General features: G+C 38.3%; 1 protein-coding gene across 1 annotated transcript in view; it reads right to left on the bottom strand.

Moving 5' to 3' along the window:
* FAT4 (FAT atypical cadherin 4) overlaps positions 1-26,802 on the bottom strand; it is a 150,824-nt gene that overhangs the window by 77,701 nt on the left and 46,321 nt on the right. Inside the window, exon 2 of the mRNA XM_014454892.2 lies at positions 1,417-1,548. Coding sequence (XP_014310378.1) covers positions 1,417-1,548 — 132 coding nt within the window. The remainder of the gene's footprint in view (positions 1-1,416; positions 1,549-26,802) is intronic.

Raw genomic sequence — 26,802 nt, 5'->3', positions numbered from 1 at the left:
ATAAATTCTTCGGTCAATAAAATCAAGTTTTCCAATACTTCCGATAGTTTAGCTTAAGGTAAGAAGGTTAAATTCTCGGACGTGTGTTGGGCTTAGTTTAAGGAGAAAGGGGATGTTAGTGTCTGGACAGGTGATTCCTCTTTCTCAAACACCATAACATGAATTAACCCTTTTACCTAGCAAGGAGGAGAAAATAGGCCATGGACTTCCTTCATGGGGAAAAATACAAATTACAAATTATATAAGTTTCTATGACATTTGGAGCATGATGATTACATAGCTAAACTTAAAATATAAATATAGAAGATATTAATCTAAGTTATGCCCCCACATTTCACATTCACCACTAGGCAAGAAGTTTCTGTTTATTAACAAAATTGAAAAAGTCATTAGATTGACTAGATAATTCCTTAATATATAAGGCTATTACTGAATTATATATTTTGTTTTACAAATATGTACATTAAATAAAAATTATAAAATAACCTTAACATTTTTAAATTTGAAATAATTTGCTTTGTTTTAAATCCTCATCCAAGGACATGTTTTTATTGATTCTGGGTATCTAATCTGAAACTTAGGTATGTGCCCTGACCAGGAATGGAATCTGCAACCTTTTGGTGTATAAGACAACACTCCAACTAACTGAACCACCTGGCCATTTTTTTATCTATAATAATAAAAGCATAATATGCAAATCAACCAAACCACGGAACAGCAGAACGACCGTCCGGATGACCAACCAGAAGACCACGCTATGACACACACTGGTGCCAGGCCTACCAAGGCAGGTGTGATGTAGTTGGTTGGGGGGCTCCGCCATCACCCCACCATCACCCCTGCAGAGGGAGGCCCAGGCCACCCAGCCAGTGGTGCTGCAGTGGGTGGGTGGGGCCTCCCTCTGCGAGAGCAATTGATTGCGAGGCTCCCAGACTGCGAGAAGGCACAGGCCAGGCTGAGGGACTCCCACCCCCTCATTATTTTGTGTCAAGGAATGAGTGGGAAATACAGGAGAGCAAGACATGTAAATGGATGAGCAACTGAAAATTTCGTGCACTGGGTCTCTAGTATTACAAATAAAAACCAATCCTTAGCTGCTATAAGATAGCAAATCAAAATAATAAAAGCATAAAATGGGGATATTTTTATTACTAAGAATTAAAATAATTTGGCTAAGAAATCTAAAATGCAACTAGAAATGGAGTTGTGAATTGCTGATCCAAGAAAAATTACCTCTCCATAATCTCTAGATTCGCATTCTTATAACACATTTCAACAATTAATGTTCTCTTTGGAAAAGAACACACACTGCTTAGCCTTAGTTATTAGGTAATAAAAGTTGTTAACATGTAGCAGAAATTGGATCGATCAGTGGGATACTAGGTTTCAAAAATTCAGACACAGGCTCCGAGGTACCTCGTCAGCATCCATGGCTGTGAGCTGCATAATCTTAGAGCCATCTCCGATGTTCTCCTCCACTGTGAGATCCAGCATGTCCGTTGGAAACACAGGTGGATTGTCATTGATATCCTGAAGTGTTATTTCTACCTACAAGGAGAGAAAGGAACAATGTGTGAATGATCTACATGTCTGCAAGATACAAATGCAAATGTAGACGAGAGACAATCAGGCCTTCCAGAAAGGAACCAGGACCTTCATAAACAACGTCCAAACAACAGAAAATAGCCCAGAGGCAGTGTGAACTCTTTATAGAGTAAATAATAAATCCAAGTAAAAATTATTTGACTTGTTGATAGTAACTGATTTTAAATGGTCGCCTTGGTGTTTATACAAAAAAGGTTCACTGATCAACTGTCATTTTAATCCCCAGATTTGTGCACCAGTGTGTCTGTCACCCAACCAGTAAATGTCACTTGTCACACAGATGAAGTGGTGTACAATTTCCTCTTCAAATGTTTACAGATTGGCAACTGATGTCTGGGGGAAATAAAGAAGTTCCCATTTCGTTTTAAGAAACACTCAGCATTTTCCCTTTTAAAGTCAACCTTCAACCTGTGGGGGAAGGAAAAATACAAGCATCTTCTTTTCTATTTTCACTCCTATCAGCACTTCTTAATGTGACGAAAGCTAAGCAAGCATTCCTTTCAGATGTCCTGTTTATATAGATTGCAACTATTACAGCTCTCTTTGAAAGATCTTAGGCAGGCATTTGTTTGTTTCCCTACCTAAGAAAAATTGTTTGGAAGGATTTGTGAAGTCCATATAATAACTTCAAACCATGTGTTTCCTCTTCTGAGCTATGTGCTAAAAGCTGAATATCTGATAAGAAAAGAGAAGACAGCTGCTAATAAAAGTGAAAGTTTTCCCAGTTGGGTCACAAAATTAAGTCATGATGAAAAATCCACCCATCCATTTAGCTGGGATATAACCAAGACATTTTTCTCAAAGGATGAAATGTCATCTTTTATAGTTATATTGTAAAAACTCCACCAGATCCAAGAATGATGAGGATGAATTTGAGCAAAGAGGAAAGAGCAAAAGGATTCTGATTTCTCCTTTCCCAAGAGGAGGGCAGGGCTGGGGATGGGGGGGTGGGGGGATGAAGGAAGAAGCAACAGCTAAGATTCTCATTATTTTGTGTCAAGGAATGAGTGGGAAATACAGGAGAGCAGGACATGTAAATGGATGAGCAACTGAAAAAAAAAAACACCCAGAAAACAGTATACAAAGTTAAGTACTAAATAATTATTATAACTTTAGATCCACCTTTAAATAGGAGGGTTTGGATCATAACCAACGACTCAGATTAGTCTAGGGCAGTGATGGCAAACCTTTTGAGCTCGGCGTGTCAGCATTTTGAAAAACCCTAACTTAACTCTGGTGCCGTGTCACATATAGAAATTTTTGATCTTTGCAACCATAGTAAAACAAAGACTTATATTTTTGATATTTATTTTATATATTTAAATGCCATTTAACAAAGAAAAATCAACCAAAAAAATGAGTTCGCGTGTCACCTCTGACACCCGTGTCAGGTTCGCCATCACTGGTCTAGGGGATGATTACACAGGAAGTCTCAGCAGGTAGGCACCTGCCCGTCTGGTTTTGGCTAGCACCATCCTCTACCACTTCCTTTAAGGAAAGGTCCAGGATGGCCACCACTAAAGCCTATAAGGAGTGTGTCCAGCTTCTTTGCACGGTTGTAAATATATTTAGCAGGAGGTTTTGCTGGTTCTGCGACTTACTAATATTAGCTGGGTAAACTTGAGCACTTAATTTCTTTCTTTTTTAAAAAATATGTTTTTATTTATTTCAGAGAGAGGAAGGGAGAGGGAGAAAGCAATAGAAACATAAATGAGAGAGAATCATTGATTGGCTGCCTCCTGTGTGCCCCCTGCTGGGAATTGAGCCCACAATCCAGGCATGTAACCTGACTGGGAATTGAACTGTGACCTCCTGGTTCATAGTACGATGCTCAACCACTGAGTCACACTGGCCAGGGGAGCACTTAATTTCTTAACCTCATTCTCTTCTTAATATTGGGGTAATAAGAGCACTTTATGAAGACTAGATTTCGGTGATGTCAGAAAAATGCTTAGCACAGAGGGAAGTGTTTGAGGATTTTCTATGCATATATGGGTCCCCCACACATTGGATAATCTTTGAACTGCCTTACATCTTGCCCTTGGCAATTACCAGCCTGATAATTCTAGGTCTTAACATGTGCTTGGCCCTCTCTTAGGTCTATCCATTACAATGCTCTCTTTGAACTAAGACTGGTATGATTTATTTTGAAATGTTATCATATAAAACACAGGAATCAAACGCTGTAAGTTTAAAGAAGGTATCTAGAAACAAAAATTAAGACATGATTTTTAAAAACTCCTTTCTTTCTGTACAAATGAAATCACCTTAAATAATATAGACACTGGCTATTATTGATTTATTTTAAAATGCCACATGGGAGTCTGTGCTCATTTCTCAATAAATTTCCACCTTTTGCTATAAAAATAAATAAATAAACAAATAAAGCCAAAATTTTAAACTAGTCTAAAATATTATTTCTACACTAAATATATATATACATATATATTGAAAAATACACTCCATTCTTTTAAAATACAAACCAAAAATCATTGCTTAACTTTCAGTGCTAGCATTGCTCCTTTAGTGTGTAATATTTATCTTTACATTTGTTTAGACCTGAAATAAGTAAAATAATTGCATTTAAATTTTCATTTTGGAAAAAAAAAATCACATTGTGAATTCAGAAGCTCCCCTTCACAAATGGTTGTATTTAAGTAAAACAAATAAAAGCTGCCAACGGCTTCCATAATTTAAGTGCAGAGGGAATTTTCAAAGTATCAATTCTGAAAGTTTGTGAAAATTGACCCTCCAAACTGGAAGAAACCTTATACCAGGAAGATAAGGCACGTGCATATTTTATGCCTGCCTATCAAACGTTGACCTTGTGTCCTTCAGGAGGAACATATGTGGTTTCACCAGCTACAATTACACTGGCAGTTGGTAGCTTTGTGGTTGACTTACTCATAACAAAAACATCAATTGTAGCTAATGGTTGAGCCACAGGTATTGCCCATGGCCATCACCTCTGTCACCATTTAGGGACCTTCAGAATAATGTCTTTCTTGGCTGAGACAAATGATCTCTAGGAATGAAGAATCATATTTAGGGACACAAATATGGTTGAAATTAAGGGGGCTAGTGAGCAATTAATTTAAAAATTGTCTGTGAGGGAGAACCAAGATGGTGGCATAGACAAATGCCTGTACTCGCTGCCTCCCACAACCACATCAAAATTACAACTAAAATACAGAACAACCATCATCCAGAACTGCCAGAAAGCTGGCTGAATGGAAGTACTGCAACTAGAGAAGTAAAGAAGGCAGCATATTGAGACTGGTAGGAGGTGGGAGGGGAGCAATGGGCAGGTCCAGCACCCGAGTGTGCCACTTTCTTAATCAGGGGGGAGATTGTCTCTGTGGAGGCCGCCCAGAGGAGCAAGGGTCCCAACCCCAGACCAGATGCCCAGCCCAGAGCTGGAAAAAGAAGTCATTTCCGGCAGTAAGAATTATGGGCTGTAAAAACCACTGGGGACTGGAGTTCAGGGACACAGAGGCTACTGGAGACCCAGTTGTTCCTCTTACAAGGCCGGCACAAAAACTGAACTTACAAGTTCCCACTGCCTCTGAGCTCCAATGCTGGGCGAGGCTGTGGGGGACTCAGACACATACGAGGAGAAACTGGAATGTTTGGCATGGAGCAGAAACTCGGGGGCAGCTTTCTTCCAGATGAAGGTGCTCACAGAGATCTTTGTTCCGATGCTGGGACCTCCTCAGTTGCAGGGCTGACTGGCAGCCATTTCTGTTTGCTCTGCCCTGGTGATTCCCTGAGACCCCGCCCATCCAATTTACAACCCCACCCAAAGCTGTGAGCAGCAGCTTTTGCATATGAATGACCTGTCCTTATTCAGGTGGAAACCTGTCAAACAAGCTGCAGCTGGGTCAAGAAGCCCCAAACCTATGAATAAGAGGTCCCAGACCCAGCACCAACATCAGACTGCCTTGCTTCACAGCTGGGCCTCATCTGGGAACTTCCAAACCCAATACAAAGAGGAGGAATCTGCAGATCTCTCTGTAGCTCCTGCTGCATTGCTCCAGACTGTGGCTGACTTTGTACCTCCCTGGAGACCCAAAAGCCAGTGTACCCAGTGGTCAGTATCAGACCATACTAGATTACAACTCTTCACATCCATAAGTGACACACTCAAGGGGCAGACTCAGTGAGCACCAAAGCCCCACTGAAGCAAGTCCTGTCCCATAAGGGTATGTCCTGCACAGCAGCTCTCCCACTGTAGTCACAGCTGGTCCTCACAGTCAATTGGCCTGCAGGTCAATTCCTCCCAGTGACACCAACAGCAATCAAGGCTCAACTATAACAAGACTGTGCACACAGTCCACAAAGGGGTTCATGTAGAGTGTCCACCTCAGGTGATTGGGGAAGCTGAGCCACTGGGCTCTATAAGACATCTACTACACAAGGCCAACTCAAGGAAACTTAGCAGCTCTACCAAATACATAGAAACAAACACAGGGAAGCAGCCAAAATGTGGAGACAAAGAAACATGTCACAAATGAAAGAAATGTAAGAAAGCAAACTACTGGATATAGAGTTTAAAACCATAGTTATAAGGTTACTCAAGAACCTTCTAGAAACCTCCAAGGGGACTTAGTGAGACTTTCAAGGATCTTATTGAGAATGCCAAAAAAATGGAAGAGGACCAGTCAGAAATTAAGCATACACTGACTGAAATAAAGAATAATATACAGGGATTCAACAGCAGACTAGACTGCAGTGGTTGCCAACCTTTCAGACCTCATGGACCACCGGTTGGCCACAGCTGGACTAGAGGATCCCAAGAATCAAATCAACGATTTGAAATATGAGGAAACAAAAAACACCCAACCACAAGAGCAAAAAGAAAAAAAAAAACAAGAATCCAAAAATATGGAGATAGTGTAAGGAGCCTCTGGGAAAACTTCAAGTGTACCAACATCCAAATTATGGGTGCCAGAAAAAGAGAGAGAACAAGATATTAAATACCTATTTGAAGAAATAATGACAGAAAACTTCCCCTATCTGGTGAAATAAATAGACTTACAAGTCCAGGAAGCACAGAGGACCCCAAACAAGAGGAACCCAAAGAGGACTACCCCAAGATACATCATAATTAAAATGCCAAGGGCAAAAGACAAAGAGAGAATCTTAAAAGCAGAAAGAAAAAAGTAGTTAGTTACCTACAAGAGAGTGCCCATATGATTGTCAGCTGATTTCTCAACAGTAATTATGCAGGCCAGAAGGGAGTGGCAAGAAATATTCAAAGTTATGAATAGCAAGGATCTACAATTAAGATTACTCCATCCAGCAAAGCTATTTAGAATTGAAGGTCAGGTAAAGAGCTTCACAGACAAGAAAAAGCTAAAGGAGTTCATCACCACCAAACCAATATTATATGAAATGCTGAAGGGTATTCATTAAGAAGAGGAAGAAGAAGAAAAAGGTAAAGATAAAAATTTTGAACAACAAAGTGGCAACAAATATATATCTATCAACAATTGAATCTAAAAATCAAATGAATAAAAATCGGACGAACAGAATAAACTGGTGAATGGAATAGAATCAGGGGCATGGAAATGGAACAGACTGATGATTCTCAGAGGTTAGGGAGTGTGGGGGACTGGAAGAGAGTAGACAAAGATCTTATATGCATGTATGCATTACCTATGGACACAGACAGCAGGGTGGCGAGGGCCTGGGGCGTGGCAGTAACCGGGTGGAGGGAAATGAAGGGACATCTGTAATAATCTCAACAATAAAGATTGAAAAGAGAGAGAGAGAGAGAGAGAGATTAAAAATAAAAATAATAAAAATTGTCTTTTGGTAATTTAAAAAAGGTGAAAGTTAAATTGAAAATATGGCTTTAAATATTGTCCCCAAATTTCTTTATTCTGAAGGAAGAGAGTCCTTGATATTCACCTGGCTGAATAGTTACACAGGTGTTTAAAACCCCAAAATCTTATTGTGCAAATAGTTGCTATGAAATGAGTACAATGCTTTCCTCTTTTAAATATCACTCCGTAATATACAAACTATACTTTTATCCTGCACTGCATCAAGAATGGTATCACATCTTAGAGACTTATTTTGAATTGTTTAACTAAATAAATCAGAATACAACTACATAATCAATGAGCAATTGTAAATTAACAACAGCAATTATCAAATCATTATATAAATGTAGATATAACTATAAAACCAATTTAAATTGATATTATGAAAGTAACTAGAGGCCCAGTACACAAAATTTGTGCACTGGGCCGGGGGGGGGGGGGGGTTGTCCCTCAGCCCAGCCTGAACCCTCTCCAATCTTGGACCTCTCAGGGGATGTCCAACTACTGGTTTAGGCCTGATTGGACATCCCTCTCACAATCCGGGACTGCTGGCTCCCAAATGCTCACCTGCCAGCCTGATTGCCTCTAACCCCTTCTGCCTGCAAACCTGATCACCCCCTAACCACTCCCCTCCAGCCTGATTGACACCTAACTGCTCCCCTGCCGGCCTATCGCCCCCAACTGCCCTCCCCTGCTGGTCTGGTCACCCCCAACTGCCCTCTCCTGCCTGCCTGTTTGCCCCTAAATGCCCTCCCCTGCTGGCCTGTTCATCCCTAGCTGCCCTCCCCTGCCGGCCTATCGCCCCCAACTGCCCTCCCCTGCTGGCCTGGTCACCCCCAACTGCTCTCTCCTGCCTGCCTGTTTGCCCCTAAATGCCCTCCCCTGCTGGACTGTTCATCCCTAGCTGCCCTCCCCAGCAGGCCTGGTTGCCCCCAACTGTCCTGCCCTGCAGGCCTGGTCCCCTCCAACTGCCCTCCCCTGCCAACCTGGTTGCCCCTAACTGCCCTCCCTTGCAGGCCTGGTCCCCTCCAACTGCCCTCCCCTGCCAGCCTGTTTGCCCCTAAATGCCCTCCCCTGCTGGACTGTTCATCCCTAGCTGCCCTCCCCAGCAGGCCTGGTTGCCCCCAACTGTCCTCCCCTGCAGGCCTGGTCCCCTCCAACTGCCCTCCCCTGCCAACCTGGTTGCCCCTAACTGCCCTCCCTTGCAGGCCTGGTCCCCCCCAACTGCCCTCCCCTGCCAGCCTGGTCACCCCTAACTGCCCTCCCCTGCCAACCTGGTCTTTTCCAACTGCCCTCCCCTGTTGGCCATCTTGTGGTGGCCATATTGTGACCACATGGGGGCAGCCATCTTGTAACCACATGGTGGCGGCTATCTTGCGCCAGGGTGTGATGGTCAATTTGCATATTACTTCTTTATTATATAGGATATGTTACAGTCAAACTAAGGAATTGACTAAAATAGAAAAGTCCAGCCTGGCCGGTGTGGATCAGTAGTTGAACATCGACCCATGGGATCAGGATTCAATTTCTGGTTAGGGCACATACTGAGATTATGGATTCAATCCCCAGCAGGGCATGTGCAAGAAGCAGCCAATCATTGATCAATGATTCTCATCATTGATGTTTCTATCCCTCTCTCCCTCTCCCTTCTTCTCTCTAAATTTTTTAAAAAAGGAGGAGGGGGAGAAAAGTCCATTATAAGCCTGCTTTTAAGTTAATAAACTGATAATTGCATTGTGGTCACTATCTCAACCACAATTAAAAACATACTCTTAAACTCATAACCTCTCTACAACCTAAGTGGTTCTTAGTGAATCAGAATGAAAAAAAAAAATCTAAACATACTTTTAAGTCATTACTTTCCTGAAACCTACATAAAGGTTCTAATAAATAAGAATGAAAAACAATCTACTTTTTTTTTTCCTTTTGGGAAATTGCAGAATTCATATACACCAAAAGTTTATAAATCCATTTATTTTAAAGTAGATGTATTAAAATTTTTAGAAGGAATTTTAAATATCATCAAGTCCATCTCCTTTATGTTATAGAGCAGTGATGGCGAACCTATGACACGCGTGTCAGAGGTGACATATAAACTCATTTTTTTGGTTGATTTTTCTTTGCTAAATGGCATTTAAATATATAAAATAAATATCAAAAATATAAATCTTTGTTTTACTATGGTTGCAAATATAAAAAAATTTCTATATGTGACACAGCACCAGAGTTAAGTTAGGGTTTTTTCAAAATGCTGACACGCCGAGCTCAAAAGGTTTGCCATCACTGTTATAAAGAATCAAAAGCAAGGCATCAAAATGTCAAGTGATTTATTTAAGAAAAACAACACTTGACTGCCTAGTGCACTGTTTGTGGGAATATAAACTGGTATTGCCATTGTGGGAAACAGTAGGGAGATTCCTTGAAAAAATAAAAATACAACTACCACAGGTCCCAACAATGCCACTTCTGGGCACTTTTCTGAAGAAAACAAAAACAGTAATATGAATAGACTTATGCACCCCTATGTTCTTTGCAGCATTACAGTATTTACAATAGTCAAGATATGGAAGCAACCTAAGTCGATCCTTTCTAATAATAGATTAACATGGTAATTGACCATACCTTCGCTACGCCTCCCATGGGCTAATCAGTGTGATATGCAAATTAACCGCCAACAAAGATGGCGTCTAATTTGCATACTGCAGGCAGGGGGGGCCAGTGCGAGCCGCCATCCGGGCCCCTGTGTGCCGCCTAAGCCCTGCCCCCAGCCGGGACCCCCGTCTGCGGCCCTGGGGCAGCGGGACTTGGCGGAGTGAATGCGTGGCCTAAGCCCCGCCCCCAGCCGGGACCCCTATGTGCAGCCTTGGGGGAGGGGCTTGGCGGCGCGATTGGCCCGAGGAAGCCCTATTCTTGCAGGAATTCTCCTGCAATGGGCTTCTAGTTGATAGATAAATGGATAAAGAAGACATAACATACCATATATCATGAAATATTAGCTACATAAAAGAGTAAAATCTTGCCATTTATGACAACATGGATGGACCTGGAGGGTATTATGCTAAGTGAAAGTAGTCAGAGAAAAACAAATACTGTATAATTTTGCTTCTATGTGAAATCTAAAAAACAAACAACACAAAACAGAAACAGACTAAGTGGGAAAAATAGGTCAAGATTATTAAGGCTACACACTTCCAGTTTAGAATGAGTCACAAATAGCATAGATACTATAAACTGCAGTAACTTTGTATGGTGGCAGAAAGTAACTAGACTTATCATGGTGATCACTCATAACGTATATAAATATAGAATCACCATGTTGTACACCGGAAATGAAATGAAACTACCATAACACTGTAAGTCTACTATATGTCAATGAAAGAAAATTTCAATACAATAAAATGAAGATGAGAACTCTTCTCTCAAGTTGGTTGCAAAGCAAAAAAAGAATGAAAAGAATGTTTCTAACAGATAGAGTTTACTACTTAAAAAGTAGTAAGTAAATCAAATTTCCCATTAAAAAACCTGTAAAATACAAACCTTTGTTTAAAAGAAACTATAGGAAGTACAAATAAATCACAGGTAAAAATGAATAGGGAAAAAAAGCAAACCCAGGTTATTTGTACATGTTTATTTTTTATAAGAACATTCATTTATAAAATCAAAGAGGTAGAAGTAATTTGTAGAAAAAGTATGCTTAGGAAACAAGTTATAGAGGTGTAGGAAGGGCCCTTGGAGCTTGGGGGTGAGGAAGCTAAATGGTAACATGCCTGGGGTGGTGAGGGGAAAGGAAGGGGAAAGAAAAGGGAAGTGCTAGATTCACATGTTTAGCAAATAAAATAGATACTGGTCTATAACAAGTGCATTACTCAAAGTTGTCCTATATTATAATGATATTTAGAAACAAGTCAGTCCTACTGATTTCCTAGTTCATGTGTGCCCATCATGCCATCATGTAATAATTTTACGATGTGAAATCATAGTTGGTGATCATTCAATAACTTTATACTCCGAATGATGACTTCAAATGAAGGGCTTCAGAAAAAACCTCTCGCTTTGGAGACTGGAACAGAAGAGTCGAAGTAATGCCCATCACTGCTTCAGAAGCAGTTACACTGAACACCAGGAGAGTCACGCACACGAGGAAACCTGGGAGAATAACTGAGCTTGTTCAAATGGGCATTGCCCTTCTCGGGTCATTATGATGCCACTCCAATAGCGCTTTGCTAAATGATGCCCCAGTTTATATTGCCTAGGTTCTCCTGAAATTCGGTGAGAAAAAACGTCTAATCTTACACTCAAAACAATTTTTATTCCATCAGAGTGAAACGAGATGCTGAGACTGACCCTTACATTTCTGTATGGAGGCTCAAGTGAGGAGTTGAAACGGAAAGGAAATGAACCCAATTGAAATCCGCACCAGGATCGGTGCAGCCACTGCGCCCCCGTGGGTCACTTCCTTTGACCCTGGAAAGGAAAACTCCACCTTTCCTGCCGGGGAGGGGGGTCTGTGTGGAGCTGGCTGAGCCCATGGCTGGCAGAGGCGGCTGGTGCTGAGGGACACCTGGAAACCCGTCTCAGAGTGGAGCGCACAGGGGATGCTCTGTGACTTGACATTAAGAGCAACATTGACTAAACGAAGACAGCAGGATAGAAATATTAAAACCATGGCTCAAGGGAACAATCACATTTGTACTTAAAATGTTTGGCGATAGCTTTGCATGCTCTCTTCAAATGAAGCCAGATACTACAGGATTCGGTTAATTCAATTGGGATTGACACATTTTACATACTTTTAGGCTTCCAATAACAAGTCTTCATTTAGTAAACTTATGTCAAAGTCGGTATATACTGAGATTCCATAGCAGCAGGTCCAATTAAATGATAAATTTCAGCAGAAAGTTTAATATTCTACATTAGGTGTGTGTGTGTGTGTGTGTGTGTGTGTGTGTGTGTTTAGAACTAACCATATAATTTCACTTGGTAGAATACATGACTGATGCCTTTTTAAAATTTAAAGTTTCAGGTTAAATTTAGCCATCAGGAAAAAGAAAATTCAGCAGCTACTTGTACTGTCAGTAATGGGTTTACACTCTAAGCACTTGCATTTCTAACCACAGGAGTAAGGAGCTCTATTGCCACGAAAGGAGGGTGCCAGGGATTGCATAGCTCCTTTAACTTTCCTCTTCATTTCTTTCCCTATTTGGGGTGACCACTGGGGATACTCCGCTGCCATGAGTCTGGGTGAAATGTTTCACTCCATCCAGAACACTTCATCATGCTGGACAGCCAGAATCTATTATGGTTTATAAGTGACTCATATTTTAGTTATGGGAAGGCCCTAGCAAAGAGCAGTCTACATTTAAAAGTCCTAAATGTCAGGAATGCAGTATTTGGATTACATAGGCATGCAAGGTCTGATCGTATGCAGTGAACAATGCTTTTAGGTATTTATTTATGATGTACAGCCGACTGAATGCAAAAGAGTCTGTGGTGGCTATCCCATGTTGATGGTATTTCTGAACTTTGAAACTGAAATCTTAAAGAAAATGAGAGACACCAAACTTGGGAGAAAAGGCCTGTGATACCATACTAGGAAAGCCTGGCAGGGGCTAGGTGTGACCTCTTAGGAAAAACCAACAGCCACCGTGGCACGAAAGAGGGAACCAGGAATGCTTGGGCACACTGGTCTGTTATAGGACTAAACCCTACTAAGTCCAGGGTTCATTACAAAGCAAGTCTATGCATTTAGCTAAAGTTTTGGACTTTTTTTTTTTAGAATGACAAGAAAATTTTTGAAAAATCATTGCATTTTACTAGAAGATGAGCAATTAAATATCTTCTATATAAAAAAACACTTCTATATAAAAAAACACTTAGTAAAAGGAACATGATGCAATGATAATATTTGAGGAAGCAACATTTAACTTTAGGATAGGAATATTCTTCTTGGAGTTCTAGGCTAATCAGTATTTTGGCATTTCAAACTTTATATCTTAAATTTAAAGTATGTAACGTGTAAATTTAGATATCTGTGCATGTATCTCACACAAATTTGTACCGTTTTTATTCCAAGTATTCTGGAATATGAGGAAAGAAGAAAACATACACATTTTAGACTCTTTTTAATTTTTAAAAGCAAAGTAAAAATAAACATAATGAGTTTTAAAACAGAACATATTTCCATATAAACTACATGTATGCAATTGCGACCAATTATATTTCTCAAACAGAAGCAATTACATGAATCTCTCATAGCTGAAATTCTCCTAGCAGTCAGCAGAGCATGTTCTTAGGTTTTCGATGCATTATTCTTACTCGGAAACAAACATGCATGAGTAACAGGCAGGCTTGGAAAGCAGCCAGAAATGGCTGGAAGTGTGGACAATACATAGTTAACTCCATTCTTGAAACAAAATGCTTTCCATAACTCACTAAATGTGTGGTGACATAATAAAAAGCTAGTTTTGTTGTGCTTTCAATATTGTTCAAATTAGAACCAAATAAGGATTTCTTTTAAAGCAAAGGCAATCATGTGTAACCACTTCAACTTTTCCTGAAATCAATACTGCATAATTTCTGCATTTTAACAGATTCTTAAGGACTCCCAAAAGTAAATGCAGAAGAAAAGATCAAGTTAAAATATGTGTGGTTGCATATGAAACTTAGGGGAATTTTTATACTATTCTTCAAAACAAACACTCTGCAAAGGCAGCCTGTGGTATACTTTTCAGTAGATGTGAATCTGGACATGGTAGACACACTCAATAGGGAAGTGTAATATAAAACAAACAAAAATAGTCTACCATTTTTTATTCACTTTTTCTTTTGCCCAATAGATACTGAATTTTATAAAATACATAAGGCTTCTATTAAGACTGATTAAAAATAGAAAAGTAGTTTGATTCACGTTAAGGATACAAGCAGTGGTGGATTGAATCATTGACCCCAATTCTTCACTCCCTGCCTCAAGCAACCTCACAGTGCCTCCTACTAAAGATGGAGTTTCTTTCTCTGCCTTTTGAGTTTGGGCTCATCTGTGATAATTATTTTGGTCAGTGGGATATTTACAAATATAACACAAGTAGTGACTTGAAATGTATTTGCTTTGTCTCTTGTACCTCTGTCATAGTCAGTAGAACAACATTTTTGCTAGTCCATTAGCACCAGAAGGAAGATAACAGGTATTGAGGAGGTAGTCCCAGCTAACTCAGAGACTGGTTGAGCCCAGCCTAGATCAGTCCAACTCTAACCTGCCCACAGATGTATGAGTGTATCGTTCCAAGTATATGAGATTTTGTGGCTATTTCTCTGCAACAACATTGTGGCAATAGTTAACAGATACACAAGTTAAGACAATGGATTCATCAGTTGAATATTTTACTTAATTTTCATGTTCTAAATAATGGATTACTGTTCTGTTTAAAATAAGAGGCAAAAAGAAAAAGAAGAAAGCTTATGTATACTGCTATCTGTGATATATACTCACAAACTTATGGGAGATAAGTTTTTTTAAAAAAACATTTGTATTGATTTATTTTTTATATAGGGGAGGAGAGAGAGAGAGAGAGAGAGAGAGAGAGAGAGAGAGAGAGAGAAGAGCCAAACATCGATCCACCACCCAGGACATGGGCCCTAAGAATTGAACCTACAACCTTTCAATGTATGAGAGATGATGCCCAACCAACTGAGCCACACTGGCCAGGGAGAGACAAGTTTTATTACTATGAACCTATTAATAAATTTTCCTACCCTGTATAACTTCCCATTCTCACTTAACATGCCATACCCCTACTTTTTTAAAAAAGGGCAACTTGAAATAAGACATAACTTCAAGTTCCCCTTGTCCCTCCCACAAGCCAAAGATTAGGGAAAGGGGGTAGGAGCACCTGAACCAAGAGGAGAAACTCATGCTGGGTTGAGTCAATCAGATTGTCTTAAGAGTAGAAAATTATGGAAAACGGGTATGCTACAAGAGAATAATAATGTCACACCATAAGAGAGGATGCAGCCCCTGAATACATAGTCAACTCTGTCTTTTGTAGCTTGTTAGTACCTATATGAGGCTTGGCTAGACTTCTTTATGGAATTACTACAATGCCAAAGTAATCCCTCAGCCCCATCTCACCTCTGCACATTAGTCTTCACCTTGGAAGAAATTTTTATTACTTGATACAAAAAACAAAATTTTGACTTATAGTTATTCTATTTTATTTTAGTTGTTTATTAGTATAATACTTATACTTCCGTATATATTTTAAACAACAACCCTTACCTGTAAGGTCAAAGTCTCATTTTAGGGTTTTGTGGATTTTTCTAAAGAGAAAACCATGTTTCATTCATAGCATTTTGGCTATCTGTGCTGCTCAGTGCCACACATAATTTTTTTTTTAACCTCAAAACTATAACAATTCTCATTTCTATAAAACAGAATTGGCTCATTAATAAATAAAAATATAGTTTTGATCTGATGTTAAATGTAAAATATTTCTTCTGAAAGTCTTGATCTCTCAAAATAAAATACTTCATAGTGCACTGTACTTTAATACTTATTTAATCATTATTTAGACATCCTATTTCAATGAACTCAGAAAGACTGCCTCTCTTCTAAGCATCAGTGGAACATTTAGTGTCTACCATACAGGAGGAAATTTATATATATTTATTCAATGACTTAAAAGCCAACATGCTCATTGTAGCAGCACATTTTGTTACATACACTCAAATGAAGAGAATGGTGTTTTATATGCAAAATTAAGAGCACAGGACACAATTAGTGAACCATCAACTATTATAATAACATCGAGTAAGAAGGTCCTAAGAGTGATGCCTTGATGATTATCAAAGTAAAACTAATTAATAGGAGAAAGAAATTTTAAATGTCAAACAATAAAGAAATAAATGACAAAACAAATTTTTTAAAAAAAGATGTTTCAGTGTGGAAGGCTGTTCGACTACTCTTTCTCATCATCAAAGCCAAAGTACCAAAGTTTTTGAGTGAAATAACAGTATCAAAAGAAACAACCAATTAAAAAATATAACTCAATATATATCTGAACTACTACATAAAGGTATTTTCCCAGCCCAGCCAGTGTGGCTCAGTGGTTGAGCATCAACTTATGAACTAGGACGTCACGGTTTGATTCCTGGTCAGGGCACATACCCGGGTTGCAGGCTTGATCCCCAGTGTGGGGCCATGTAGGAGACGGACAATCAATGATTCTCTCTGATTATTGATGTTTCTATCTCTTTCTCCCTCTCCCTTTCTCTGAAATCAATAAAAAATATTTAATAAAAATAAATATTTTTCTTTTCCCAATAGAAAGAAAAAATTGTGCAAAATATGACAAAATATCTGCATACTTATGAAATTTATGAGATAAGACTCAAGAATATTTAAAAAGACATGTCCCTTATAACTTACTCACTACACCCACCATCTCCATAAAACAGAAAATAGCATGGTTGGATTATTTAGTCCATTACATTCACAGTCCTCAATTTGTGACTATATAACTATGAGTGGAATGATATCAATTTAATGGATGCTTTGATTTTATTTTTCAAAGATAGATTCTCTTCACTGAAATGAAAAAGAAAGAAAATGTTTTGTGTAACCTATTTCTCATTAGTTTTTTCTGCATCCCTATTTTAAAAAGTATAGCATTTTTAAAGCACCTAATAAGTATGCAAAATTAAACTGTTGCTGAAGTAGGGAATTCATGGAAACCAGAAATGCAAGCACTTCAAATCTGTCAAAATTAATAAGGAAGACAAAAGAAACATTGCAGTTCTCCTGTCTGGACTAATAGAATTCTCACAGGCGGCATATGTTAATAAATGTTACAGGAAATCTATCCCTTTCCTCTTGTGGTTATATTTAGATATTAGAGCCCGTGATTGTTTGTGCAGTTAATCAGAGAATAGGTTTTAATATGAGAATAAACTACAGTTTTAATAGTCTTCATTAACTTTTTAATTAATATTTAAAAGTGATTAAGCATTATCAACTTGTTTTTATTGCCAATTTTTAATACTCTAATATTATTTATGAAAAACACTATGCAAATTTTCACGTGAAATTCCACCCAAGGTAACAAAAGTTTGTACATTACATTGTATTGGTCCTTATTTTTTAAAGTATTTTCTAAAAAAACAAACAAACAAAAAAAAACCTCAACATAGACTTCATGTGATAAAACGGACTTGACTTTGCAGATTAATATTACTATTTCATTGTATTAATAAGTTTCAAAGCAACCAAACTTTAGCTCTTTTAATTTATGTATTTTAGTAGATAACCATCTTCACCCACCTAATTTCCCTAAGAATAAACTTCATAAAAGCATAAAAGTACAGGTTAGAAATTTAGTTCTTTAAAACATAGCAGTACAAAATAAGTTCAAACTTTGAAGAGAAAGAATAAATGCAAACAATTTATTTACTAGAAAATATCAATGTGTTTCTTTTAGAGTTCTACAACCTATTACTTTCACTCTTCAAAAGTTAGCTTAGCATGTTAAAGTTTTTCATTCTCTTTAAAAACATGGTTTGAATTATGTCAATAAAAAAATTTGTTCTATTTTATAAAGCATATTCTTTAGCAAAGCTAAAGTTTTATGCTTCCACACAACTGAAAACTAAAATAAATGGAATGAGCCTCTAATCTAACCAATTTTTATACTTCATTTAATCAAGGGTTTTCTGTTGACCATTGTGTAAACACATTTCTTGTTCACAAGATGCATCATATTTTGTATAGAATGAACTTTCAATACAACCAATGAGGTTGCAAATCAAGCAATGTTCATAAACATTTTACAACAAAGGATACAGTCCCTAGTTACTCCATAATCAATGAAACTCTCCTTTAGAAAAACTTAATATTAGTTTATTGCACTCTTACATTTTAAATTTTCATAATATCAATTGAGAAAGTAATCTAAGTTATATCACAATGGTGAACACTGAACATGAAAATTTTCTCTTGGTTTATTGGAGAGTGTTTTGAATGTTATTAAATTTAGAGGATATGATCATATCTATTTAAGAAGTTGAATTGCACATTTGGGACAGAGGAATAACAATAAATATTTATTTAGTCATATGAAAAAATAAGTTTGCCCTGCTAGCATTGCTCAGTGGTTGAGCATCAACCTATGAACCAGGAGGTCATGGTTTGATTCCTGGTCAGGGCATATGCCTGGGTTCAATCCGCAGTGTGGGGCATGCAGGAGGCAGCTGGTCAATGATTCTCTCTCATCATTGATGCTTCTACCTCTCTCTCCGTCTCCCCTCCTCTCTGAAATAAATAAAAAATGTATTTTAAAAATATTTTAAAAAATACGTTTGCAAAACCAAAAACTAGAAGATATGTATAAAATTCTTAGAGGCCAGAATCTATAGTTTAAACATTATAGTCCATAATGCATTGGTCTATTTGTCCAACTTATTCCAATATATGCAACCAGTAATGCAACTAGCTTTTGTTACAAGTCTTGTGAGACAGAGTTGGCATAGTTTTAATCTGGTAATATCTCTGCTATGTCTATAAAATTTTCTAAATTATAAGAGTTTGAATAGAACAGTGATCATGTCTTATTTTCCAAGTCTCAATAAGTTATTACAACCCTGTGTATTCCTGCAAAATTCTTTCAGGTTTTCTGCTTGAGCAACTGTTTATGAAAGGAACTAACAACATATAATTTTCACTCAGGTACTAGGAAGAATAGTTATGTGAATAAACGAACAAGGTTTTCTCTACTTCTTAAAAAAATATTTTTTATTTATTTCAGAGAGGAAGGGAGAGGGAGAGAGAGAGATAGAAACATCAATGATGAGAGAGAATCATTGATCAGCTTCCTCCTGCATGCCCCACACTGGGGATTGAGTTTACAACCCAGGCACGCACCCTGACCTGGAATTGAACTCTGACCTACTGGTTCATAGGTCAGCACTCAACCACTGAGCATGCTGGCTGGGCAAGTTTTCTCTACTTTTAATGAATATTTTGAAAACATTTAAGTTCTTATTTTATATTTGTTAAGGTAATACCAAAATCAATTAAAATGTCTTAGTTTTGCTTTGGTTTGTGAGAGTTTGCTAACATCTTCAAATCTGTTCCTTCATGATTAGAGTAGATTTTAATTCTTAGAAGTTCAATGCTCTAAACTTCTATAGATAAAGCAAATGTTATCTATAAAAATCCAAAATTTAAAAGTTTAATAGGGTTAATAGCTTGTCTTTTAAGGTGTGTTTGATTTCTCAGGACATATGTAACAAAAGAATAAATAACCACTCAAGTATGTACTTGTTAAAATGAATAAAATAATATATTTCAGAGTTTCTAGAACTTGTATTTAAGAAAATCTTAGAAAAACTAGAATTAACTTGTTTTAGGTCTAGTTTTAGAAATAATATTAATTGTAAAGCAGAAAAATATAAAGGTGAGGAAGCAGCATAATCTGGAGTGGAAACAATATATGCTGAAATATGTAAAAATATAAACTTGGTAAACATTTTGTAAGTGTAAGTTCTTATATAAATGATAAAGCAATAACAGTTTGCATATTAAATGCAAACCCAATACAATTCAAATTAATAGCAATAATTGGATATGACAGAGGATGTTTTGCTACAAATAAGTCCTGTATTAGCACACAGGTGCCTACCTACCTCTATGTGACCTGAGTTCGAGTCATGCTGTCATTATCCAATCATCTATCACCTTTTCTAAGCCACCACCTCTTCATCTATAAAATGGGGCTCCCAAATGCAAAAAGGATGCAGCTTTGCATAATGTCAGGCAAAGATACAGTGATCAGAAAGACAGGCTTTGTATTAATGTAGTGCAGGTAGTTGTAAATCTAAGTAATTACTTATTGAAATGAAATGTTAACTACAAATCATCACACCTTGAAATGTTTGTTATAAAAACTTGTAATTGGCTAAAAATTGTAATTAAGTTGTTTCTTAAAATGTTTTTCTGGATGGCATCAGAAGTCAGGAAAATCTTTTGAGCCAAGTTACAAAGACATCTATTGGAAAATGAAAACCACTGAACCCAGAGCAGAGATCTAAAAGAGTTTCCTTACTTCTAGTGCCATGGTTTTATACTAACTTACAAATTAGAATCACACATTTGCAGGGCAACCTCATTCATTAGGGCACCCAAGTGAGTTGCCAAGGTCTGAGCAGCTACATAAAAATGGTCATTCAGTGAGATGAATACAAGAAAAACCTCATTAGAGTTACAGGCCAAACAGGGTACGAAATAAAATCTTCATTATTTTTGTCTTTTCCACAGTAGTAACTGCCTCAATCAAATATATGCATGAGAAATAATTTAGCTGCTTTGCTAAATGTGTTGTGTCATTAAATTTTAAGACAAAGGATATTGCCAGTGAAAACAGTCTCCCTATACTTTCAACATAGAATCACCAAGAAGGATCTTAAAATAATGATTAAACTTTCTTTCCTTTTTTGCCTGTGGCTACTGTACTGTTTTATTTTCAAGATACCTGCTTGATATTGTACATGTATTGCAAATCATTATGCCTTACACCTTAAACTTTTACAGTGCTGTATGTTGACATTGCTCAATAAAATTGGGAAAAAATGAGCTAGACATACAATATCAAACATATAATTTGATCAAGCTTTCTCTTTGTCAATTTTATTAGTTATTAAATCACTAAGGCCCATAGGAAAATTTCAAACTTTGTCACTGAATGTTATGATTCTACCTTTTCCCAAGTGGTAATCTATTTTAAAATTTATTTTAAAACTCCTGAATGTTAATTTATTTTGTTTGAAGATGACAAGATGTCTCTGACTTTAAATCACACATAAAGTTTAACCCAAGATATAGACAAATGTCATAACTGACAGCTTACCTGTTGCCAACAAGCCTACATTGTTTTCGTAGGTGCTAATATTACAAATAACTGTGTTCTTTTAACCATCTATTTGCATGCTATTGGGAGTCTATATCTGAATACTTAATCATCCCTTGTGTTTTTACAAGTGAACGTTATGGTATGTAAGTTATATCTTGCTAAAGCTCTTAACAAATAGGTAAGAGGCCTTTTGAAATCAGTACACCTGTGGACTAAGGAAGTGATGCTTACTGCATGTCCTGTATTTGTACCGAAGCTAGCGTGGCTTCTTTAAATAGCACCTCCATTGCTGATTTTTCCCAAAGAATGTTTTTGGTAATTTGTTATGAAAGACTGTCAAGCTCACCAGTTTACACTGATGTTTCATCACTTTGAAAACAGGGACTTGTCACTAAACTTCTGAAATACTGCAAGAACTTCGAAGATAAGCAAATGTGACCATAAGTTTACATTCTTGCAGGACACTCATTGTTACTTTCACAAGGAAAAGTGCAATTGAAACACAGAGAGGACTGAAGCCACCACTACGCTGTAGGACTAACGGACCATCAAGTGTAATATAGTCGGTGATAAACGGAATTTTTCAATTGATAAAGATCATCTCGTCTGATTCCTTTGAATAAAAAATGTGAGGCCAAAGAGTGAGCACTGTTTGAGGGCTAGTAGGGGTCTGTGCCTGGAACTGAGATTTTCCCTAACATTTCACCCTTTAGCAAATACCCCATTTACTTTTAAGTGGAAATCATAGTCTAAAATCAAATGTCTGTAGTCTCTATTCTTTTCCAATATATTTATTATCTTCATCTGGATGGTCTCTGAAATTAGATATTAAACAAGGGTTGTTCCTTGCCCTCAATTAATTTCTAAAGGAAGGCATGGGGTGCTATTGCCCTATTAGTGGGTTTAAACCCTGTGTTGTCATTTTCAGCCCACAGGATTTTGGAAAATCATTTAACCTGCACGAGCCCCTGTTTCTTTATCAATAACTGGAGATAATAAAAGGACCTTGCACATAGGTTGTTGTTGTGTGTGTGGGGCGGGGGTTGGGTGGGTAGAGGGATTGAGCAAAAACAAAAAGAAAAAAGAAAAAACTCATGCACACGGACAACAGTGTGGTGATTGCTGGGGGGAGGTTTCAAAGGGGGATAAGTGGTGATGGACAGACTTGACTGGGGTGGTGAACACACCATACAGTGTACATTTCAGGTGAACACACCATACAGTGTACAGATGATGTAGTGCAGAATTGTGCACCTGAAACCTGTATAATTTTCCAGTGTCACCCCAATAAATTCAATAAAAAGAAAATCCTATATAATATGCTAATTAGACCGAACAGCAGAACAACCGTCCAGACGACCTTCTGGATGAAGCCTGGGCTGCGAGGGCCAAGGCAGCTGAGACTGCGAGGGCTGAGCCCCTTGCATGAATTTTGTGCATGGGGCCTCTAGTAATAATAATAAATAGCAAAAATAAAAAGCACTGTCATGCTGTGCTTTGTTATCAGTATCATTACTATTGATATCACTTTTGTTGACCCATCATTCTTCTCTTTTCCTTATTAACACAGTATTTATTTACCTCCCCTCTGTCAAACCCTGAGCCTACCACTTTCCCCAGCTGCCTGGGGAGCTGCAGGAAAGGAAGGCAGAGAGCAGGCGAGGCGGGAGGAACTGTGAGAGCAGGAGACGACTCCTTCACATGGAGAAGAACTGTTCTCTGCCGCTCTCCTTCTCTCTCCTCACGTTCAACAAATATTTAGTGCGAGGCACCATGGACACTCGAGCCAACAAGGAAAATATGATTCTGACCCGGATTAAGTAGACTAGTGGCAAGATTACCATCTATGACGTTCCCTTCGTGGGGAGGCATTGCCTAAAGGACCCTGTAAAGGGGAGTCTCCATATACCTCCCTCACTGTCCATTACAACGCTACGGTTCATTTTATTCATAAAATATTTCACCATCCATAACGATCCAAGGTGTACATTTGCCTAATTCTCTTTCATCTCTCCCCACAATTGATCCTCCCAAAGAGAGACATTGTTCATCTTACTCACTTCTGTGTCCCCAGTCCCTTTTTGAAGGATCATCTAATAATAAAAATCAATGCAAAAAGATGGAAGCAACCTAAGTGTCCATCAGTGGGTGAATGGATTAAAAAAAAGGTGCTAATACATACAATGAAATATTATTCAGCCTTAAAATAGGAAGGAAATTCTGACATGTTACATGGATGGACACTGAAGACATTATGCTAAGTGAAAGAAGCCAGTCACAAAAAGAAAACTCTTGTATGATTCTGCTTATATCAGGTGCCTAATGCAGTCAGATTCATAGACAGGAAGCAGAATGGTGCTGCCAGGGGCTAGGGGCAGGGGAAATGGAGAGTTAGTGTTTAATGGCTAAAGAGTGTCAGTTCTGGAGATAGATGGTGGTGACAGACCTGTACGCTTAAAAGAATAACACTAAACATTTTCACTATATTAAACAACAGACTGAATTAATGAATAGAGGAGATGGTAATCTCCCAAATTGTTGCAGGAAAGTTAGGCATTTTCTTCTTGGTCCTTTCTGACTGTATGTAGACAGTTGTTCCCTCTCTCTTAAAAAATTATGTTGCGCATCGATCCATGAACCAAGAAGTCACAGGTTGGATTACAGGAGACTGCATATGCCCAGATTGTGGGCTCGATCCCCCGTAGGGGGTGTGTAGGAGGCAGCCCATTGATATTTCCTTCTCATCAATGTTTCTCTCTCTATCCCTCTCCCTTCATCTCTCTGTAAAATCAGTGAAAACATTAAAAAAAAAAACCTATGTTGCCCTGACTGGTTTGGCTCAGTGGATAGTGTCGGCCTGCGGACTCAAGGGTCCCGGGTTCAATTCCAGTCAGGGGCATGTGCCTTGGTTGCGGGCACATACCCAGGGGGAAGTGTGCAGGAGGCAGCTGATCGATCTTTCTCTCTCATCAATGTTTCTAATTCTCTATCCCTCTCCATTCCTCTCTGTAAAAAATCAATAAAATATATATATTTTTAAAAACCTATGTTGATAAGATTTAAGACATTAAGTTTAGATGAGAGAGCTGCTGATTTTACATTATTTACCTGATAAACTCACCTACACCCTTCAACCATAGCCTATGTATATCAGGTATCTGATGTGTATTTATCTTAATAAAAAAGCAAAAAACTGCTATAGGTTTGTCTAACATAAGGAGATATACATATCACACAAGAAAAAAACAACTCAAGCTATATAATATGGTTCTCTTGGCATATTTGTTCTTAACGTATTCTAGGATTGTGTAGTGCCAAACACAATGTATTCTTTTGTCATCTTGCCAACGTGAAACTTGACCACTGAAGTCTTCAGGATACACAACAACAAGCCACAAACAGATGAGGCTTTACATTCACTCGAGTAACATTTGGGCCCATGTAAGCATGGAGAACACGATTACCTTCAAAAGCACAGTTTCCAGAAATTCTCAGAAGAATTCCTCAGCAGGCATTTGGCTAGAATCCAACTTTCCTCTTTTCTAAAAAAAAAGTTTTGGATATTTTCCTATCTTGACATTTTAGAGAGATCTAAGGCATTGCCAAATGTCACGTGTGCATTTTTAATCATACTTTTAAAAACTCTTAATTAGAATTCAGTTTGAGTTTCAGAATCAGGAAAGTCTCAAATTCAATGGAAAGAGTTAACATTTTTTTTATCGAATACCATATATATCCTAACTAGAGAAATATCACAGACATCCTGGCTTCCCTCCAAAGACTCTACCAGTCGGGCTCATTGGCTCAATTCCCATTCTACTCTAAAACGTCTTTTTAGTTTGCTTTTCTTTGTCTTTATCATATTTTAACTGCATAAATTGTTTACTACTAAAGCTATGGCACTTCCCTCCAAGCGATTCAGATGAAAAAAACACAGCTATTTAATAATCACTAAGTCATACTGGAAAAAGTGATTTTTTTTTCATTTTACACTTAACTTCCACAAACCCACACTTACTCTCTCCAAATCTGGATTTGCACTTGAATCTGTCCAGGCTCTTCTGCCACAGTGAAAGGCCATTTCGAGATTCTCTATAGTCTTTGCCAAAGTTTCTGTCTATAAATACTTAACACCTCATACTGGCTCCAGAAAAAATAATCTCCAAACTAGTAACAAATACTAAATTGACTATTTAGGTCGTATAAAACGTAAAACAGAAGGGGGGAAAAGCTGGACTGGCAGATTTAGAGAGTTCCACACCATCAGGTAGGAAATTGCCTTTTCCCTTTTGTTCATAATATCCACCTACCTGAGACAGTGTGGAATTTCCACACATGCATACGGAGGCACTGACCTGATTTTTTTTAAAAATATATTTTACTGATTTTTTACAGAGAGGAAGGGAGAGGGATAGAGAGTTAGGAACATCGGTGAGAGAGAAACATCGATCAGCTGCCTCCTGCACACTCCCCACTGGGGATGTGCCCGCAACCAAGGTACATGCCCTTGACCGGAATCGAACCTGGGACCCTTGAGTCCACAGGCCAACGCTCTATCCACTGAGCCAAACTGGTTAGGGCCCGACCTGATTTTTGTATGTACTAGTTAGCAGTAGCTCTGTATGTAGTACCTTAAGGAAACATGAATGTTGTAGATGTCTGATTATAGATGGTAATGGTCACCCTCAAATATATTCCACACAAAAAACAAACAAACACCTTTTTCATTTCAACCATCTCTCATTGAACTTGACTCACTTTGTATTTCTAATGTCTCCCTTACTAGTTTTAATCAAATATTCATTTTCCATTCCCACTTCCCATAGCCTATATCGAAGTTTACCTATTTTCCTCCATCCCCACAGCTACTACCTTTGTTCAAATGACAGTCATATCTCTCCTAGCTTATAGCTATAGTCTACGAATCGCCTGGCACCCACTCTGCTGCCCTCAAATCTGTAATAGTTCTGGTGAGAAATAAAAAAGAACCTAATTAATCTATTGGAAATAGAAATATGGTATAAACAAAGAAAGAAAATAGAAACTAAACTGGCAAGTCTTAATGACTGATTTACACACAGGGAGCAGGAAAGAAAGAGGGAGAGGGGTCAAAGGTACAGGTGAGGTTTCCAGCTGCAGAGACGGCATTTCCCATCAAAAGAGAGCACACTTTGGATTTCTGTCCACTCTCATGCCTACTTTCCTGCTGCTGAACTTCAGTTCTAAATTCTAACCTGGACCACACTGTCGTGCTCCGGATGCAAATATCAACGGCCTGATACGTCTGCTGGGTGTCTCTGAGTATCCTCACATGGAACAGGCCCCAAGCACATTCCCTGCCTCCCTGTGACTGCCCCTCCTTCACTGCTCCCTGACTCACCACCCACTTAGCCTTTCGAGGCAGAAACCGAGCCAGCATCTTGCCACTTCCATCAGCCTCCACACTCACATTCAGTTCACTAAGAAACACCAGT

Source organism: Myotis lucifugus, unplaced genomic scaffold, assembly GCF_000147115.1.
Source record: "Myotis lucifugus unplaced genomic scaffold, Myoluc2.0 scaffold_1, whole genome shotgun sequence".
Classification (NCBI taxonomy): Eukaryota; Metazoa; Chordata; class Mammalia; order Chiroptera; family Vespertilionidae; genus Myotis; species Myotis lucifugus.
The sequence above is the reverse complement of the archived record's forward strand: the minus strand, read 5'-3'. Positions and strand labels throughout refer to the sequence as shown.